At 42.5% G+C, this 21,799-nt stretch overlaps 3 protein-coding genes across 3 annotated transcripts in view; 2 read left to right on the plus strand and 1 right to left on the minus strand.

Annotated features, from left to right (window-relative positions):
* The window catches only part of LOC311040777 (heparan-sulfate 6-O-sulfotransferase 3-B-like), a 26,276-nt gene extending 16,018 nt beyond the window's left edge, over nucleotides 1-10,258 (plus strand). Inside the window, exon 3 of the mRNA XM_084051135.1 lies at nucleotides 8,906-10,258. Coding sequence (XP_083907261.1) covers nucleotides 8,906-9,680 — 775 coding nt within the window. The 3' untranslated portion in view covers nucleotides 9,681-10,258. The remainder of the gene's footprint in view (nucleotides 1-8,905) is intronic.
* Nucleotides 6,266-7,261, plus strand: LOC311040778 (dnaJ homolog subfamily B member 1-like; the record flags this gene model as incomplete). Its single annotated transcript, XM_084051136.1, has 1 exon — nucleotides 6,266-7,261. One exon carries the CDS (start codon nucleotides 6,266-6,268, stop codon nucleotides 7,259-7,261), a length of 996 nt encoding a protein of 331 aa, XP_083907262.1.
* A 5,252-nt stretch (nucleotides 10,259-15,510) lies between the features above and the next one.
* LOC311041022 (2-oxoglutarate receptor 1-like) lies at nucleotides 15,511-16,439 on the minus strand (the record flags this gene model as incomplete). Its single annotated transcript, XM_084051459.1, is given in 2 exon segments — nucleotides 15,511-15,603; nucleotides 15,606-16,439. Coding segments are annotated over 2 exon segments (927 nt in total).
* Nucleotides 16,440-21,799: the final 5,360 nt, after the last annotated feature.

Here is a 21,799-nt window from a genome sequence, read left to right on the forward strand (position 1 = left end):
GATTGGGCCAGAACTGCGTTTTAAATCACTTACGTTCATTTAATAAAGTGGTATCTTTTTAGAGGGGAAAAAAAAGAAGACACTTGTCACATTGAAATACACAGGCACCACGCCATAAAAGTGTAGTTGGTAACCCAAGTTAATGGCCATACCCATATGTTCCAAATATCTTTCAATTTCATGCAGGGTACAGTATTTAACAACCAATCCACCTGAGATTTGTAGGAAATTGTCCCACCTCATGTCGCTGATTGTGACATTGTGAATTGTCCAGCCTCTACTTGGCCACTGAAGTGAACTATAATAAAATGGATTATTGGATTTACATAGTGGACTATGTGCATGTTACTGTTAGCCTGTTGTCATTTAGTTATGTCTTTTTAATTTTCAAAATCTTTCAGTGAAGGTAATGAGTTAATGAGAGAACATTTCCTTCTGCAAATTCTTGAACTTGAACAAAAAGGATTGTAAAAGCCTGGTTGAATCGAACACCCAGGGCAGAATATACCATTCTGTCTCAATGCGTCTTCGAGCGGAGTTAAACCAATGTAGTGACCTTTGCATCGCTTTGACCTCTGTCCCCCCAGTCCGTCACACAGAGTAAACGGAGCACTTTGACATTAGCTGCTCTCAGTCAATAGGTCACAATGGAAGGAGAGGCTTGGTGTGTGTGGACAGGTATTGATCCAGGCTGTCTCGTGGTTAGCTGGATACTGTAGATAGAGCACAGGAAACAGAGGGGGGGGGGGGTATTGGGGAGGGGGGTAGATGGGCTTATTTCCAGGAAGTATAGCAAAAGCAGGTCTGGGATTATGTGTGTGTAGTGTACCGTATGTGTGTGCATGTGAATGTGTGTGCATGTGTGTGAGTGTGTGTGCGTGCGTGCGTATGTGCGTGCGTGCGTGCGTGCGTGCGTGCGTGCGTGTGTGGATGCTTCCATCTGGTGTTGCTCACTCAGTAAGGTGGAAATGGACGGGTAATTCACTTAGCTTCCACTCTGGGTAGCCATTATCTTTAGAGGGTGTCTGTCTGTGTGTGTTCAAGTCATTATATCATCATTTGTGTGCCACACATACTGTATACTGTATATCGTACTATATCTTTTCCTTGTCCTTTTATACTTTGTCATACAGTGTCGCGGAAAAGTAGCGAAAATAGCTGATCTAAAGCTCACAATGCATCACATCCCGACATGCTGTGAGCTTACAGAATTGTTATTTTAGAAAACCTTGAAAATCTTTTAATGTGTTTGAAAACTTTCACCTATAATGATGTGCCCAAAATAGGGATGCCAGGTTGAAAGTGTCTAAGTCTGTCTGTGAGGTTTTATAAATATTTAATGAAAATGATTAACAAGAGAATGTGACGGAATAATAACTACAGTGGATCAATTATTTTCCCATTTCCAGAAAGAGTAACACTTTTGGACAGTCAAGGTTTTCACCTGACACTGGCGTTATTATCTCCATTAGACTGGACTGTTGTCTACTTGATGATTGACCTTTCAGGGCTGGGCTTCACTCTACAATCATTGCAGTAGAAGGTCAACACCTTTCGCTCTGTTTCTCCAAATAGCCATCAAAGATGTTCGGTATTTGGCCTTGGCTGTTGCCAGGGACCCCCATACTAGATTTTGCTGTTAAAATATTTTTAAGATATTCCAAATTAATATTTGCTGTTGCCTTTGTGTGTGTGTGTGTGTGTGTGTGTGTGTGTGTGTGTGTGTGTGTGTGTGTGTGTGTGTGTGTGTGTGTGTGTGTGTGTGTGTGTGTGTGTGTGTGTGTGTGTGTGTGTGTGTGTGTGTGTGTGTGTGTGTGTGTGTGTGTGTGCCCTTCCCACACGCATGCAGGTACTGTGACTCATAGGCATAATTTGATATTTATGGCTACACGCATGCTCATACATACTCAAGTACACAGACACACACACACACACACACACACACACACACACACACACACACACACACACACACACACACACACACACACACACACACACACACACACACACACACACACACACACACACACACACACACACACAGAGAGAAAGAAAGAAAGATACTTTGGGGGTTCCATCCTATTCTTGCATGCTGCTTCTTGCCAAATTCAATTCAAAGCAAGTTCCTCACAGCAAGAGAGTTTCAGGTGGTGAATGCCTGTTAAGGGCAGCATGGAGACAGAGACACACAAAGAGAGAAAGATCGGCTGGTGAAAATGACTGGGTCTTTTGACTGGAAATGTGTTCTGAAAATCAACCAGTTATTTAAAAGAAAAACGAAATGCTTTTTTCTTTTTAGATAAGAACCTCCTTCAGTATTCAGATAAAAACGTCCTTGAATAGGAGTTCTTCAATATTTATAGGTAATTTAAAAGATGTAGTTTTGGGGATCACAGCATGCTGAAAGAAGGCCATGTATGAACAATTGTAAAAGAAAATTGAAGCATTTTAGGTAAATGTCCTTGACTGGGAGTTCTTTAGTATTATATTGAATGAATGGAGCTCAGGAAATAAATTGCCACAGCATGAAATCAAAGTGCTCCGGTGATAAAATGCTACAATCTCATTTTCTGCTTCTTTATCTATCCATCGCATCGTACTGTATTTCTTCTTTCTTTAGTTCCTTCCTTCCTTCCCTTCTTTGGGTCGTTATTTTTCTAGCAGAGGTGAGGTCACTCACTGCGATCTCTGAGCATTGGGATGAATTTCTTTTCCCTGTATCCCCTCTTTATCGCACTCTCTTTTCACTTGAAATGTCATGCATAATGGCTGACATTCTCAAAGCATTCCCTTTAGTCTCCTTACATCTCTAACAAGTCACACGTGAGGTCACTATAGGGCAATCACTCAGTTTCATTTACAATGGTGGGAATGGGTTCTTGAAAAAAAAAATCTACCCTCTCCTTCTGCATGAGAATGGCTAAAATGATCATCCTGATTATGTTTGACTAATATTGTATTCACTATCACTAATATGAATTATGGTTATTGATAATGATGAATTTAGGATGAAAATCATTTTCTTAATGCCATGGTGATTATGATCGGTGCCGTATACAGTAGCCTATCTTGCCAATGGTATGTGGACTAAAGTGATTTTATTGTGCCTCTGTGATGGGGGAGATGGCCTTTACACTGTGCAATCCACAGTGTTAATTTAACAACCCTTATGGGTCCATTTGGTTACAATTGTACACTCAGAGTTACAAATAATGATTGCATTATTACTGTGGATTTTACTGTGTAGAATGTTCTGGTTGTATTCATCTCTGTGTGATGTTGAGGAGACAAGGAAAAGGCGCAACAGCTGAACTAATAATGTTTGAATTAATTGACAAGTTATGTTTCACATAACTGTGAAACATATAATTACGAGATTCAATTGCTGTACTTTTGTTTAATCATACAGCCATACTTTTTAACTCTTGTCCTATTCTCATGTTAGCACCAAGAAATAGATGCTAAAGCTCTCATTGACAATGACACGAACCTTATTCAGATGCAGCAAAATGCTCTGAATGAGAGAATTACATAAAATGTATAAATTGGTACAAGTCGTTTTTGAAGGGCTGTTCAAGGAAGAAAGTATTTGGATAATAGAGTTTCAGTAGAGAGAAGGAAAGAGAGAGACAGAGAGAGAGAGAGAGAGAGAGAGAGAGAGAGAGAGAGAGAGAGAGAGAGAGAGAGAGAGAGAGAGAGAGATAATAATCATGTCAAGTCTCACCTCACTAATTGTGTTAAGTCTCACCTCTTGCATTTAATCAGTGATACTTGTGAGAGGTGAGATGTACTTTTACTGTAAAAAAAAAAAAGTTTTTAAATATACTTTTGCTTTTTTATTGTTATTTTTGTCGTACACCTGTGTAAGCCATATGGGTATGCCTGTGATTTGATCAAAGCAAGCATGGCACTCATCCATTCACGATCATCTCGCCTCTTGCTTTGGACAAAATCTAAACAAGTATCCTGTGAAGTCATTCATGTAAAATGATCTTCTATATTTTCAACACGCGTCCTCAAGACACATAGCAATCGTATGATGCATCATTCACCCTAATGTTCTGTCATATGTCAACAGAATGTGTGAGAGGTGTGAATATCATCCACCATCACTTGACGGGCGAGGAAATTAGCTTCTGAGAATTATGCAGGTTGACTTCTCAGCAGATTTATTTAAATCCTCACGCACACACGCACGCACGCACGCACGCACGCACGCACGCACGCACGCACACACACACACACACACACACACACACACACACACACACACACACACACACACACACACACACACACACACACACACACACAGCAATTTTATCTTGATTTGTATCCAGTTATAATCTCATTAACAATGTAAGAATCAAGAACAAGAGGGATTTATTCCTCTTGATTCTTGATTCTTGAAGGCTTGAGAAGACAGAACGAGGGCATAGTTAACCACTTACAGTAAACCCTCTATGCTTAGTAAACTGGACAAGAGTTGTCTATAGTTGGCTTGCTCTTTTTCCCTGTACACCAATCTCTTTTCCAAAACATAGCCGATGTATAAGCTCACAACGAGTTGCGTTGTGACGTGTTGTGAGCTTGTAGATCGGCTATTTTTGGCAAATATTCCCCCCAGAATACGGATGCTGGTGTGGTAAAGTGCATTTAATCTGTGAGACTATTTGTCCTTATTGAGATGAATGAAAGAGTCCAGGCATGGCTTCTACTTGGTTATTTTATTAAGGAAAATAAGGAGGTAACATCACATGGCAGCTTCGGCAGGAAAGAGACAGAGTTAAACACAGCATTGATATTTATACCCTGTTTTCTATAGAATTGTGCACGAGGTGTGTGTGTTGAGAGCTAGATGTCCAAACAGTGTGTATCCTATGTGTGTGTATGGGCATGCAAGGATGCACTTCAGTGTGCACGTAGGTGCGTGTCTTACAAATACTAAAACGGTGTGTAAATGTGTGTGTGCTAAATTAACTTTAGGTGGGTGTGTGTGAGTCCATTGTACATAAGTTAGATAAGACAATGTAGTGGTCAACTAAGGTCAGAAGGTCCATGAGAGCTGGACCCCTTGGACACCCCATGGAATGTGTCCTTTATTCCGGGTGAAAAGGCTTTAAGGTTTCTGCACCTAATTTGGAATATCATTTATAATGTGCATGGTTACATTGTAGTGTAAGTGCATTACAATATGGATACTGGTATATTAGTATACTGGTATATGATATTATGTATGGATACATGTATGTAAGTACAAAACCATGTGTTGCCCTAGATCACTGTTAGTCATTGACCATAGGAGCCTCCAGTGTGTGGCATCCTGTGGGGGATGTGTGTTTCTAGATCTGTTCTTTGTGTGGTTCAAATCAGGCCATGTGAGTCCTTATGGGTGTTCATCTTAGATATTGCTAGAACTAGGCTAATTCAATATACTACACTGGGTTCAAGTGGTTACTGGTTAATGACAAAATGTTATTTTAACCTTACCTTTTTTATGCTACACGCAAAGGCTGAGACAGGAAGCTGTCATCTAGATCCTAAGCAGATCTACAAGCTCTGTGAGCTTGTAGATCGGCTATTTTCAAATGATTTCACTTATTTTGAAAACATGACTTTTAGTGCTTTTGTACTTTTACTCTTAAATTATGAATAGCAGACTTGTCCTTGTAACAGAGTATTTATGCATTGTGGTATTGATACTTTTACTTGAGTAAATGTGTGAGTACTTCCTCCACCACTGGATTTACCTCTCTCCGTTGGGAGGAGGAGACATAGAGACATAACATGGATTGTAGTAGATGGGGGGGAAAAATCTAATCATGTGGATCTCGGGATCCACAAGGGAATGGAATGGCTCCAATGCGAATCTCAGACTTCATTTGGCCAGCCTGTGACGTCTGTCATCTATGGCATCATCAGTCATCTATGACATATCTATGACATATGACAAATTTGGGCAAGGTTTCAGCCTGGTCAGAGCCCCATTATAAAGGGTAATATTTCACAAAGAAGAAAACATTATATGAAAGGAAATTAGTGGATACAAGGGTATGCTGCTAAGAAGGTGGCGCTGAGATGGCAGAGACAGAGTGTACATCTGAGCGTAGATCTGTATTACAAAGTAATCTAAAAGGTCATCCTATTGAAGAGGTGACCACCATACCTGCTTTAATTAAATATTTTAATAACCGAACAAGATTATTTTGTACTCTAGTATTCTACTGATTTACAGACGATTACAGACGACCCGACTGTCAACATGGGCAAAGATTACTATGGCATTTTGGGCATTAGGAAAGGGGCTTCGAAGGAAGACATAAAGAAAGCGTATCGCCAACAGGCAATGCAGTACCATCCCGACAAGAACAAGTCACCAGGAGCTGAGGAGAGCTTCAAAGAGATCGCAGAGGCCTACGATGTTCTGAGCGACCCAGAGAAGAAAGGCATTTATGACCACGTCGGTGAAGAAGGTCTGAAGGGTGGAGGCCAACTAGGCGGTGGTGGTCGCAGTGGACCTGCCAGACACTACACCTTCCAGGGTGATCCTCATGCCATCTTTGCAGAGTTCTTTGGTGGCCGCAACCCCTTTGAACTCTTTGGCGGCAGTAACATGGACCCATTAGGGATGGGTGGCGGAATGGGGGGCTTACTCCGTTCATTCAGCTCTGGGGGAATGGGACGTATGGGGGGAAATGCTGTTAGAAATGTGCGTCAGCAGGACCCTCCTGTAGTGCATAATCTGCACGTGAGCCTGGAGGAAGTGTTCTCGGGCTGCACCAAGAAGATGAAGATCACCCGCAAACGTCTGAATACCGACGGGCAAACAACACGAACAGAGGTCAAGATCCTTGAGGTGGAGATAAAGAGGGGATGGAAGGAGGGGACCAAAATCACCTTTCCCAGAGAAGGTGACGAGACCCCCACCAACATTCCTGCTGATGTAGTGTTTGTTTTAAAGGACAAGCCGCATCCTGTGTTTCAACGCAGCGGCTCTGACATCATTTACCATGCCAAGCTCTCCCTCAGAGATGCCTTGTGTGGTTCCACAGTCAATGTACCCTCATTAGATGGCAGGACCATACCTGTGACAAACACTGATGTCTTGCGGCCAGGGATCAAGCGGAGAATCAAATGGGAAGGGCTCCCTTTGAACAAATACCCCAATCCCCGTGGTGACCTGGTGGTGGAATATGAGGTGATATTTCCACAAAAGCTCAGTCAGAGAGCAAAGGAGGCGATTGCCGAGGTGCTGTGAATGAATCAGTGATTCTCAAACATTTTCATTTCAAGGACCTGCAGTTTACTATGTATTAGACCACAGACCCCCCATAAGTGGAGTCTACAAATGGAACCAAATGGACCATAAGGGTCCATTTGGTGCCATTTGTATCCGCTCGGATTTACCAATAATTTAGCTGGGGACCCCCTGGAACCCCCCCCCCCAAGGACCCCTGGGGATCCTCGGACCACAGTTTGAGAACCACTTCTATGGATAATGAAAGATTGATACTACCGTCGACCTTGGTGGATGGATTTGGGGTGAATGTTCTATCATTTGAGTGGGGGTTTTATACTTGATTGCACTTGATCATTTGATTTCAGTTCACAGTATTTTAAGAGATTGTGATGTGTTATACACCCATTGTGTATCAGTAAAAATGATCTAACTAACCTGAGCAATTTGAGGCAGCTGTGTTGTCAGGAATGGTTTAAGAAATTTACTTTTTAGGGTTTGCCTCCATTTTTCATGGGGTGAGAGTTGTCATTTTTATTTAAATATTCTTATTTTATGTTATGTTATTTTTGACGGAAAGTTAGAAAGTTACACCAGCTACACCTTTTAGAATAAATACAACTTCTTACTCCAAATAATAGTAAATACAATATTTGTACAGTTTCACCATTAGATTTCCTAAATGCATTTTTTGTAACCTAAGCATTAAAATTGAAAGAACAAATACTGTCTATGCAGTCGCACAGGGTATTGACTAGAACAAACCAAGTTTGCCTTCCCTGTTAATTGATTTGTTATTGTGTCCCTGTCACAGTCACTGTTAACTTTTCTGCTGAGGTTTTCAGCACTTTTACTCATTGCTCCATTTACAAAACTATTAAACCCTGCCCACTGCACCAACAACAACAAAAAGAAAGAAGAGATTAGCGGTGGTACTTCTGTGGCCTACCTTCAGTGTGCACAAGAAAGTTGGTGCTGATCAGTCCAGCGGGTTGAGATTAGCTCCAGATACACAGACACAGACCTGCAGATAGACGACAAGACTCCTACAGAACCAAACCATAGAAATTGTGCATAGTTCTGACTTGATCATCACTTGATTTGTTCAGAACAGATTCGCTTGAGAAAAGTTTGTTCAAACTTTGAAAGAAAATCCCCAACCTGTGTGAATTAGGCTCTATGCACAGCAGCCATATTGGAAAGAAATTGGGCCTCTTACTTCCTTCACAGGTGTTACCAATGATACTAATGAAGGCTCTGTTCCATTCTGGTCAAACAGAGTGCTGATATTGTGCATGTTGGCTCACTGGAAACAGGGACCAGGGATCCTCATGGTTCCTTGAGGGGGTTCCAAATGGACCTTACAGGTGTGTAACTCTGAGAATGCACAAATGGAACCAAATGGACCCGTAAGAGTCCATTTGGTTCCATTTGTACACTGAGAGTTATGGGGGTCCTTGAAATTAAAAAGTTTGAGAACCACTGTGCTACACGAAATGAAACAGAGCCTTCATTAGTATCATTGGTAACACCTGTGAAGGAAGTAAGGAAGAGGCCCAATTTCCTTCCAATATGGCTGCTGTGCATAGAGCCTATTGAAAGTGTTGACATCTTTGCACCAAGTCAGCTCACTGTCGCCTCTGTGCCTTTTGTCTCCCTCTGCAGGAACTTCTACTACATCACCATGCTACGGGACCCTGTGTCGCGCTACCTCAGCGAGTGGAAGCACGTGCAGCGCGGCGCCACTTGGAAGACCGCCCTGCACATGTGCGACGGGCGCCTTCCGACGCAGGACGAGCTGCCCGCCTGCTACAGTGGCGAGGACTGGACCGGCGTGCCGCTGTCCGACTTCATGGACTGCCCGTCCAACCTGGCCAACAACCGGCAGGTGCGCATGCTGGCCGACCTGAGCCTGGTGGGCTGCTACAACATGTCGTCCATGAGCGAGCTGGAGCGCGGCCACGTTCTGCTGGCCAGCGCCAAGGCCAACCTGCGCAACATGGCCTTCTACGGCCTGACCGAGTTCCAGCGCAAGACGCAGTACCTGTTCGAGCGGACGTTCGGCCTGCGCTTCATCCAGGCCTTCACGCAGATCAACAGCACGCGGGCCGCCGGCGTGGGCATCAGCGAGAAGGTGCGCTGGCGCATCGAGGCCCTGAACGCGCTGGACGTGGAGCTGTACGAGTACGCCAAGGAGCTGTTCCTCCGGCGCTACCAGCACAGCCGGCAGCGGCAGCACCATCAGGACCGCCTGAGGAGGAGAGAGGAGAGGCAACAGAGGAACAGGCTCCACCGGACCTACCTGGCCGAGCTCTGGAGAATGGGAGGAGGAGGAGGAGGAGGAGGAGGAGAGGAGGAGGGGAACGAGGGAGAGAAAGAGGAAGGGTTGAAGGAAGTGGTCACCACAGAGGACTACAGTAGCCAAGTGGTGCGGTGGTGAGGAGGGCGGTGTCAGAGAGCCTGGCAGGTGAAAAGTGCGGATGCGCGGTTTGACTGTGGACTGTCGGGTGGTGCTTCATTCTGCGCCTCCATCTGACTCTCTCTCTCTCTCTCTCACTCTCTCTCTGTGTCATGATCCTGCCATCCTTTTATTTCTAATCCAACCATGCCTTTGACTCCCGAGTCAAAGAGTCAGACTGCCGAGCGGTGTCTTAATATTTAACGATGGATGTATTCGTCCGAGAGACTTCAGCGTTTTATATTTTATGTTCACATTTCCTCTCTCTTTCTTTTGTATTGTGGTCAATTATTGTTTTGGACAGCCCAATTACACAACCTGTACGGTTTAATTCATGCGTTTATTGTTGGTCGTTCTTGCAGCGGTGAAAAAAATAGTTTCCATACATTTCAGCGGGAGTTCTAAATAGGTGAAGAGGGCATTTTGGGGCGTGGTGTTTGTGATCTATATCTAATCGCTATGTGGATCAGTGAAATATTCTAATTTATCTGTGATGTGTGAGACATGAAAAGACAGACATGGCAACATTCCACAGTGTGCTACCTGATTGATTAGGCTGCTTTGTACATAAAATGGAGGCAATTTCTTTGCAGGAAATGTGCTCAATAAAGATACCCAGCATCCATTGATCTGTGGTTTCCCATAATGAGCCGTCTCCTTTGTTTGCATATACGTGTGTGTGTGTGTGTGTGTGTGTGTGTGTGTGTGTGCGAGCGTGCACGTCCAACGTGCACATACTCTGCTTCCTCTCGGAATGTCTATAAATAGAAACGCTTGCGTGCCAGAATCCTTCATATTCGGCGATACTTTGCCTACTTTCTTTCGCGTAAACAGGCACCTGCATGTTAACACACACACGTCAACTTATACTTTACTATACTTGTGAGGACATAAAACATTTTATGACGGTAATTTATGCCATTTGTGTCTTATTTTTGCATGCAGCTTCCTATAAATCAGGCATACTGTAACTCAAACCCCAACCGCTAAACCTAACCTCTAAATACCTAATTCTAACCTGATATTTTCCCCTAATTGTAAGCCTAAAAGTATTTTTTAACCATAAAACAACCATTTCTCTTATGAGGACTCACAAGTATACTAATTCAAGCACGCACACGCACACGCACACACACACCCACACACACACACACACACACACACACACACACACACACACACACACACACACACACACACACACACACACACACACACACACACACACACACACACACACTGATGAGGCTTGGCTAAAGACTGCCAATAGTGCCGCGGGCCTGAAAGACAGGCTGTCAGGGACAATTCCAGCACTCTTACATCAACAGCGAGAAAAAGCTGGTATTTCGACCATTAGGCACTGGTTATGGGCACTTCCCCTCTCAAATCGGTCATTTGAAGTTCAATTGACCATGGCTCTGGCACAGCAGAAATCATAGGGTGCCCGGGGGGCTTGGCGCAATGCTTTTTTCCCCCTGCCATCATTTGACAATATACATACATACATACAGTGCCCGGAGCTCAGTGCACCTTCCTGTATAGGTGATCCCAGTGAAATGCGAGTTGCCAAAATGATTGCTTAATATTAATATCCTATTTTCCTATCTCAGGAAAAAGGGCTGGCTCTAATATGCACTTCCAGGGCTCTCCATCCTGACCTTTATTCGTGGGTGCAGGAGGAGGATTGATGCATTAGATGATGGAAGAGGGAATGATCGTTCTCAGACTGAAATAGCCCTTCTACTGTAGACCCAGCTGGAGTCATTTCCTCTACCAGAAACAGCCTACCGGTACGGTATGTTAAGTGTGGCCATTTTTGGCCATAATAGCCATATTTTTCACAGTTCTTTTCGTTTTTATGTTGTTTTGGGTTTTTTGTAGGGTTAGGGTTTCTGCTATACTGCATAAAGGTTTGGGGCAATAGGCTCTTATTCAGCATGACATTAGCTTTATTTGTGTATTTTTAATGTTTTAATCTTTGTAATATTCAGCATCCTTGTTAGTTACTGGAGTACCTTTCACGTATCCCAGATCGCTCTTACAAACTATCAATAATTTAGCTGGAGGCTGGAGGCTACCCCCTGGGGGTCCCCGAACCCCAAGTTGAGAACCAGCAACTTATAAAGGACTTTACATAAACCTCGACCATTTCCCAGAAAATCCCGTAATCTTTTTAAATATTGTGTTAATTTACATTTTGGCCTTATTCAGGTATTTCATTATATGTTTATTGAACAGCACATATTAATGAACACCACACATACAGTACAATGCAATGTAAATACGCCAGATTTAGCAAGAATGATAATTTCCATCTGTAGTCTCCATACAGAAAACAAGCAACATTACAAAAAGAGCATATATAAACATTACTAAAAGGGTACAAACAGAAGAACTGTAAACTAGCTGTAACTCAATGTATCACTAACCCTCTTCAAGCTAAAATTACAGTTTTAAATGCAGCGCTTGCCAGGAACAATTTTTCCAGGCATGTTGATACACCAATGTGCATGTTTGAATGGCTGTTAATAGAGTAATAGTAATTCTAGATTAAGATAAATGGCATAGTGACTTTAAAAACTGTGAATTATCTGTACCTTGCCACTTTAAAGTCTCAAGTGGCAGTGAATGATATTTAAAAATGTTGGCGTAGATCTACTCAAATGTATACACAACAATCCATACACGACATATTTTGAAAAAAGGGGCAATCTCTGTTGAAAAACTAGAAGTCCAAATTAGACTGGTATGGTCCTTTGAGGCAACATTGTAGACATAGCCTCAATGCCGTCTTTAGACCATTTCAGATTCATCGGCATTGGTGGTGCAACTCATACAAAGTATAAATTAGCCATCAGGGGTTCCTTGGCCTGTTTAACTGGAAGGGGTACGGAAATACACAAGCGGTTATCAGTGGTCTGCAGTCCGTGTGCAGTTCAGAGAAGAGAAAGGCATAATAACATTGTCAGGGTTAAGGTGACTGATGTCCACTGGGGGCCAATGCATGCTAAAACTAGCTCATGGAAGTCCGAGGCACTTTGGATAAAAGCGTCCACGAAATGGCCCACTGAAGCACAAAGGTGATGCTTTGGAAACCTTATTCCGGAGTGTCATAATAATTGCTTTGAAATATGAACGTGGCTGTGTAAAAAAAAAAAGAAAACAAACATAGTGTCCTGGATGATCATGTCTATTGAGGTGTAAAGACTGGTGTTCCACTTGCAAGCTTTATTCTAGTTATGTACAATCTAACAGCTTCCTAGCAGTGGTGTAAAGTAACTAAGTACATTTACTCAAGTACTGTACTTAAGTACAATTTTGAGGTATTTTTACTTTACTGGAGTATTTCCAATGTTCAATATAGTACTTTTTACTTCACTACAATTATTTGAAAACTTACAAATTATTGAAGATATAAATGATTACATTATAGAACATACATTAACCACTTTAGCCCTATTTTATACCTTGGCTATTTGAAAATAGCCGATCTACAAGCTCACAAGGCGTTGTGTATGGCGACGCGTTGTGAGCTTGTAGATCTGCTATTCTCAAACATTTTAGTACGTTTACTTTTGGTACTTTACGTACCTTTTGATACCAATACTTTTGTAACTTTACTCAAGTACATTTTAAATTCTGGACTTTTACTTGTAACAGAGTACTTTTACATTGCAGCATTGATACTTTTACTTAAGTAAAACATTTGAGTACTTTTTCCACCACTGCTTCCTAGTTAATTAGACTGCAGAGGACGGGTATCCGCTGACAAGGAGTAGTTTATTCTAGGAGCTCCAGGTCAGATGAGACTCTAATCTCCATCATGTTTGACCCACAGCTTGTGTAAGTCACCCCGCCGCACACCCTCGAATTATCACCTTTTTTCTTTTGTAATGCGAAGAATTTCATCAAAGGATGTGGTGCTGTGTGCTGGGAGCCTGTCGACGCCCTCGCAGCAGAGCTCAGGTTCAGTTTCTTTGGGTCTCTAATGCTCCACAGTGATGTACTGTACTGTACAGCAATGTGGAAGCTTTCAAAATGAGAAATGAGTTGACCTCTTCGCCAGCCGATGCGGACGGTAGGTCGATGTTGTTCTGTAGGTTTTCACAGCTCTTCCTCTGTGTGTGTGTGTGTGTGTGTGTGTGTGTGTGTGTGTGTGTGTGTGTGTGTGTGTGTGTGTGTGTGTGTGTGTGTGTGTGTGTGTGGGCAACACTAACGCAGCAATCAAATAATAATGTCCTTTTTTATTGCATTGAAGTAAAACTATCTACTGTACAGTTTTGAAAATATTCTGTCTACAGTTTGAATGCATGGAGAACCGTGAAGCAAATTATAATCTACATACATAAATAATTATGCAATTATTCAAGGTAAATAAATAAAAAAACATAACTTTTATATCTTATAATAGAATATAAGAACTACACTAGAACCCTATCATCCCTATTCAGATCGGATTAGGCTAACATTGGCAAAAAATACCTGATCTGTCACAACACTGCAAAGGGATTTGGTGTCGGCTACAGGGGAAAAGGAACCGGCCAAGTACAGAGCCAAAAGTCAAGTTTTACAAAGTATTAAGGGTTTAAGTGGTCAAATGTCTGAATATACACATTAACATGTGAAAACAAACAAACAAAAACATAATAATCACCGCTGATGATAAGTCAAACAAGTCTATGAAGCTATCTATAAAACACCATTATATACAATAATATGCAGTAGGTGTCCCTGCTTCATCTCTCTTACCTAAGGGATCCTTGGGCTGAAAAACGTTGAAGACCCCTGGGCTAGGCCTTAGAGACTAACAGGACACAGGTGGAGATAACTAATAATCACAGGAAGGTGAGACAAGTCAGATAACAGTAACTTTAAAAAAAAAAAAAAAAGAAGACAGGAAACACTGGGACATCACTACAAAATAAAGGTATACAAGTGTAAGGTAAAACCCTAACTAAAACTAGGAAACCAGGAACACAAGAAAACACAGCAGGGTGACAGAACACAACACGGATCGTGAGTCGTTACACTATTAAACTGAAGTGGTTTCTAGAGTGCCAAACCTCAAATGGAAAAAATGAAAAAGAAATCAGTTTGTTAGACCATCAGGCTTCTGAACCATTAACAGCGCCATACGCACACTCACTTTATCATAGAGGTGCACTCTATGATAAAGTGAGTATTAGACCATACCATAATACTCTAAACCTTACTATTTAGTCCTAGACCTGAAATAAGTAGCATAAGGAGGTTACCTCTCATGCTTTGTGTGGTGTGACCACTGGTGGACAGTAGCTAAGTAGGCTACATTTACTTGAGAACTGTACTTAAGTACATTTTTTGAGTATTCGCTTTTTCCACCCTTTTTTTAAGCTTGTGACAGATGGAAAGTAATTCTGCTCGCACAGTGTCACTATTTGACAAATCCGGCCTGCCACCTAAAATGAGTTTGACACCATCATACTAGAGGGTCGAAATATCCGCTCATGAGCATGCCTGGCATGACAATGGCTTCGCCTTACTACAATCACTGCTGTCGTGATCACTGGGAAGTCTGGGCATGACACCCATGCATTATAAATGTGCTTCAATTGCCACCAGCTCTCTGAAGATGCTAATAACATTCATTTTAACTGCGTGTGGCTTTTAGTGCTGGTGTTTTGCAGTGAGGCTCTGGAAAGGGCTGCGATTTGGCAACAAATGTATGCCTATTACGTCATGTAAATGTGCAAAATTGACAGTGCACTTTCACCCATTGCGGCCCATAAGCCTAGCTCACAACGGCTAGTTGATTTGACTTTGCCTTGGACAGTCAACCTTCCAAGTGAAACATTCTGAGGAATGCCTGGTGGAACTTATCACCTGCCAATGTGTACAGGCCCAGGTTAAAAAAGGTGTTCAATGTAGCCTGGAGATGATGTATGCGGCATTGACCCCGCATGCCAGCGTGCACGGGTTCTCCAGGTTCATCCGCGTGTAGATGCGTAACATGCGCAGGATGTTGTACGGCAGGAAGCACACCACGAACACAACCAGGATCAGCACCATCAGCCGCCGAGCTCGGACACGGTAGGGGCTGGTGGTGAGCGGCCCGTTTGCCAGCTCTTTCGCCATACCGATGTAACACGCCACCACAACCGCCAGGGGAAGCAGAAACCCCAGCGTAGTGAGCAGCCAACCGTACCACCACACCCTGTCGTATGGTTTGGTGCTGGCGAAGTCCAGGCAGAAGCTCTTGTTGTCCACGTGCTCCAGGGTGATCACATTGAGCCAGGGAGCTGTCTCCACAATGGCAGCCACCCAGATGACCGCACATGCTGCGATGCCCCACTGCTTGCGCTGCAGCTGCACGGCCCGCAGGGGGTACAGCACCACGACGTAGCGGAACACAGCCATGCACGTCAGGAAGAAGATGCTCGCGTACAGGCTGATGTGGAAGCCGAACCGCACAAAGCGACACATGAAGTCTCCCAGCGTCCAGGAATCTCCGCGGGCATAGTAGTACACCAGGAAGGGCATGCTGAGGACGTGCAGGAGGTCAGTCAGTGCCAGGTTCACCATGATCACGTGGCTGCTCTTCCATGGGCGCAGCTTGGTCACGTAGATGAAGAGGGACGCGACGTTGCCAACCAGCCCCACGGAGAAGATGACACCGTAGGCGACCGGCAGGAAATGGCGTTGCAACAGACGGTCTGCGTCGGTGCAGTTGTGCTCGTTGTCGTGGTAGATGTTGCTGGCCATACCTCTTCTCTGTGAGGCCTGCCAAAGTAAATGTATTTTCTAAGAGAGAAAGAAGATAAGTTAAGGTACACCATTCTTTTATCTACAGTGACGTCACACCATAGTACGTGCGTTGGAGATGCAAACAGGTGCTTCTTCTGTGGATTTGCTTCCTTTTTGTTGCTCAAGAATATTTGGACACCCCATCTTAATTTTTCATAAGATGGTGGTTGATGCAAGTCCCTACACTACGGTTCTTAACTATCATTTTGCCCTAGGACAGAAAAATCTATCACTTGTATAAACATTTTTGATTGATTGAATACTTTATTCAGAAATGTAAACAGCACAGAGGTACAGTAAGACATTAAGGCTTAAAGGATAACACAAAAAAGGTCCTGGGGACTTGTTTCCGTTACAGACTCATCCCTCTCTTCTGTAAACCACAAAGTGGCTTGGCCAGTCCTTTCCTGCCAATTGCAATCAGGCTCCACAACCTAACCCCCATGAGAATTCAAGACCTGCACTGTCTGTTACTGACTTTTTGATAGTTTCGTTTTTAGTTTAGTTATTTAGCAAATTGTATATACAATAGAAACAATACATATCAAGAAACAAGTTATTGTGCAAAAATAGAAGAACAATATACAAAAGAATCCAAGCTTACTAATGTCTCCTGCATGGAATCTGATGCGCTTGCACATGAATTACTATGATGTAAATTAAATACTTTTGACAGAAGCCTGTTAAGGATAACTGGTGACAGAACACATTCATTCTCCTATTCATTGTTGATGATAGAATGTACATATTGTACATATTCAATGTTGATAGTCTGTACAGTATATTCATTCAGGAGTGAGAATTAAATGTGTGAGTTACAAATATTGCCTTTGTGAAAATGCAACTACTTTCTGAAACAATAAAGACTGTTTAGTTATGAGTCATACCCCATCATCCATCTTGTCCCAAAACCAAGACAGAACATAATTACATATCAAAACCTGACCTATATTTTTAGGGGGGAGAGAGAGAGAGAAGAGAGAGAGAGAGAGAGAGAGAAAAAGTCTACAGTATATATGTGAGAATTATGTATTAGAGGACAAAAGAAGGGGTGCAGAAGTAGCGTGGTGCCAAGTAGTAAAACCCTTGTTTTACACTCAAAGAGAAGTGAAAAGTAAAGTAATAACAAACAAACAAACAAACAAACAAACACACTCAGTGTGAAGTAAATAAACATAAAGTTTCTCCTCCCTCATCAACAGTATAGCGTTTCAGACAAGCCTCCCAGCAGTGCATGACAGTGCTGAAGGCAGAGCATGGTTGACAGGAGCTCTGTCGCTTCCATCTGTTCTCATTATGAATGTGATGAAGAGCTGTGAGGTGTCACTTTATAATAACATCTCTCTCATCTCATCTCTAGTTCTACCTCAATATAGATGCATGACAGGATTGGGACCCAACGGCGGGTGCTTCAGCTCTCTTTTAGGATTCATGAAAAGGGGGGCTTTTGAGGCGCATTAACATTATTTTCCCGAGGATCAAAGGCGGGAGAGCGCCTATATGTTGTTCTGTACAAAATATAGGGGCATGAAAGGTAGAGTAAGTGATATTTTTTGTGAAGTGTATTGTTATAAAGCTATTATAATATTATTATTATATATTATTTTAGCTCAATACTCTGATGGTAATCATTGCTATGTGTGTGTTTGTTCAATAAAGGTCTCCCTGACTCTCCAGCTGTCTAATGGAAATAAATGTTCAAGTGGTTTGCCAATTTCAGCCAATCAGGAGAGAGTACCCATTCACCAGCTTCCATTTTATAGTGGTCCCGTTCCAATTTTGTGTGTTCACTTTTTTGAGTCATCACTTCCATTTCTCTTGTTTAAGTATCCTATATTGGTATCCCGACGTGAAAATAGATTTTCGGTTTACTAAAGAGCTGCAGAGACAGGGACACCCCTGTTACTGAGCGAACACTCTCAATGACAATGATTTCTATCAGAATGTAGCACTATTTAACACTTATTTTAACAAAACAATATCACTTTCTTCACCTTTAAATACAATGGTGGCCATAGCTGAACGGGTAATCCATCTGGGAATCGGAAGGTCACCGATTCGCCCCCTGAGCAAGACACTTAACCCCTGACTGCTCCCCATCCGCTGTATTAATTGCGCCCACTGCTCCTAATAGTTAAATGTTTAAAAGCAAAAGAAGTGACAGTATACTTACAGTTTGCTCAGCAGTGTCCACCAAACACCTGTGTCTGTCTAGTCTTTGCTCCCTCCCTTTCTCTCTCTCTCTCTCTCTCTCTCTCTCTCTCTCTCTCTCTCTCTCCTCCTCTGTTTATATTTGCAGTCCCTTTATGACCATGGCGAATTAGGAAATGCCCTATAGTAGGCGTATACTAATAGAGCTTTAATGTTATCCCTGTTATCCCCTGCACATCTTCTGCATTTATCAGTGGTATACTTTAAACTCAGATTTAAACCATTCCCAGCCTACCTACAGTACATAGAGTCTACCCATAGTTTCACACATTACTAACATAATTCCTTCATCTGAATGGCTCCTTAGTGAGACAGAGAGGTTGTCTCTGTTAATCAGAAGGTCACCAGTTTGCCCCTGCTCTAACTAGCCCACCTAGTATATACAGTATGTTGAAGTGTCCCTGAGCAAGACACTTTACCCCTAAGTGCTTCCCCTGAGTGCTCATTGTGACCACTGAGCTGAAACGGAATTCCCCCTGCGGCCTGCATGATTAATAAAGGTCTACCTTCTTATGGTCTCATTTAAATGGTCTGTTATTTCCTGGCTTTTCCTGTGTCAATATCTAGCTGTGATGTGTGGGAATAGGCACAAACATGATTACCTAAGTCTGTGAGTGAATTTGACAGTCTTTTATCCACAGTTTCTTCACAATTGGAAAAACTTCCTTACTTCCTTCACAGGTGTTACCAATGGTACTAATGAAGGCTCCGTTCCATTTAGTGTAGCACAGTGGTCTCTTAATTTCAAGGACCTCCATAACTCGGAGAGTGTACAGGGGTCCATTTGATTCCATTTGTACACTCTCAGAGTTACACACCCGTAAGGGGCCATATGGAAGCCCCTCAAGGAACCCTGAGAGTGTTGTTTCCAGTGAGCGAACATGCACAATATCAGCACCCTGACTCTGTTTGACCAGAATTGAACAGAGCCTTCATTAGTATCATTGGGTAACACCTGTGAAGGAAGTAAGGAAGAGGCCCAATTTCTTTCCAATATGGCTGCTGTGCATAGAGCCTATACCATTATGCCATTTCCCCATACACCCTCCCTCATCGTTTGGTCTGCGGAGGGTGTAGACAACCACATGTCTCCTCCGATACACATACTGTAGAGTTGCCAGCCACTTCAGTCTCCATGGTGGTGGTGGGCAGGTAATTTAACCCTGCGCCAACAGGACGCCCGTTGAATTTGACTGTTGTTATTATTCAGGTTTTACAGTTCCTTTGGGGCTACTGTCAACCGTCCCTTATCGTGTTGTAAACCTAAAGTAAAATATAGCTGCAAGCAGCGATAATACGGGGCCAGTGAATAGAGAGAGAGAGAGAGACATGGAAACGGAATAGATTGAAGAGAGAGAGAGTGACATGGAAACAATAGATTGATGAGAGAGAGAGATGGAAACATAATGGTTTGATTGGACATCTCAACCTACTGCCATTAACAGGATTCGAACTCTCAACCTTCAGACTAATAGGCTGCAACACTACCTATAGTGCTATAGCTTTGTCCAGGCTGATATTGTCTGTTGAAGATCATAAACTCTTGCCTTCTTTCATGAACCAAGCCCCTGTTTCACTAACACTAAGATCACTCGTTCACAAGCCATTTACCAATGAAGAAATTGTACATCTCCTCAGAACCAAAACTAATGAAAGTAGCCGATCTACAAGCTCACAAACCATGAAAAGTTGTGAGATTGTAGATCAGCTATTTTCAGAATGAAGTATGTCATACGTAAAAAACGTACTCTCAAATAAGCATTTCAGGTTATCTTTACCATTTGCACATGTATTCATTGATACAGTCATGTTGTTTGCAATTCAACTTAAATTAAGTCTACATCAAGTGAGGCTTGAACTGGCGACCTTGAGATTGTGAGGCATTCATTTAAGGGAGACGCCATTGGCCCAACAGACAAGTAACTGTGAAAAAGGAGATCACACAGATGATACAGTTTCACGCAAATAGCTGAAAAATCCTGGGTTTAAGTGTTTTTCAAACTGCTCAAAATTGCGGACAATCTAAGGGCGGAGCTTAATGGTCAAATCGATACGTGTGTTCCTCATGAGTCAAGGCACATGTGTAAGCAAGTTTCACGACTTTCGGCCAAACGAGGCATGACTTATGCCTGTTTAAAGTCTGCATTTTCAAAAAATTGCTATAGCACCCCCTTTTGGCCAATTGGAGTAAGATTGGTTTCAGTGATATTTGGAATGACCCTGTACATTTCTGCAAAGTTTCAAAGAAATGTGAGTCTGCATGTATGTTTTAGGCACAGATGAATAATTTTCATAAAACTGTTAAAATCTATCTCCTCCTGGGATTTTTGAGCAATCTGCACGAAACGTTTACCACTTGAACTTTGGACCTCTGCCTACAAAAATTTCCAACGGATTTTCCATAAGTGAAAAAATGCAGAAGTTAGGAGCCAATGACTGTTTTTCATATAATTCAAAATGGTGGGAGATCTAAAGGTCAGAGGTCAAAAGTCAGACCACGAAAGTTGTCGGGCATGAAGAGACGCATGTGTGTATCGAAGTTTCATGGTTGTAGGTCAAACAGGGCATGAGTTGTACCTGTTCAAAGTTGGCACTTTCAATTGAGTGCTATAGCGCCACCCTTTGACGAATGAGTGTGAGAATTATTTCTTGGTAGTTTTTCATGAGCATCTACCATATGGCCGAGTTTCGTAAAAAGCGTATGCACGGTTAAGCCAGAACTGGCAAAAACAAGTATTTTTCAAACTGCTCAAAATTGCGGAAAATCTAAGGGCGGAGCTTAATGGTCAAATCGATACGTGTGTTCCTCATGAGTCAAGGCACATGTGTAAGCAAGTTTCACGACTTTCGGCCAAACGAGGCATGACTTATGCCTGTTTAAAGTCTGCCTTTTCAAAAAATTGCTATAGCGCCCCCTTTTGGCCAATTGGAGTAAGATTGGTTTCAGTGATATTTGGAATGACCCTGTACATTTCTGCAAAGTTTCAAAGAAATGTGAGTCTGCATGTATGTTTTAGGCACAGATGAATAATTTTCTTTAAACTGTAATAGTTAAAATCTATCTCCTCCTGGGATTTTTGAGCAATCTGCACGAAACGTTTAGCACT

This window comes from Gymnoscopelus microlampas (assembly GCF_963454915.1).
Source record: "Gymnoscopelus microlampas genome assembly, chromosome: 24".
Lineage (NCBI taxonomy): Eukaryota > Metazoa > Chordata > Actinopteri > Myctophiformes > Myctophidae > Gymnoscopelus > Gymnoscopelus microlampas.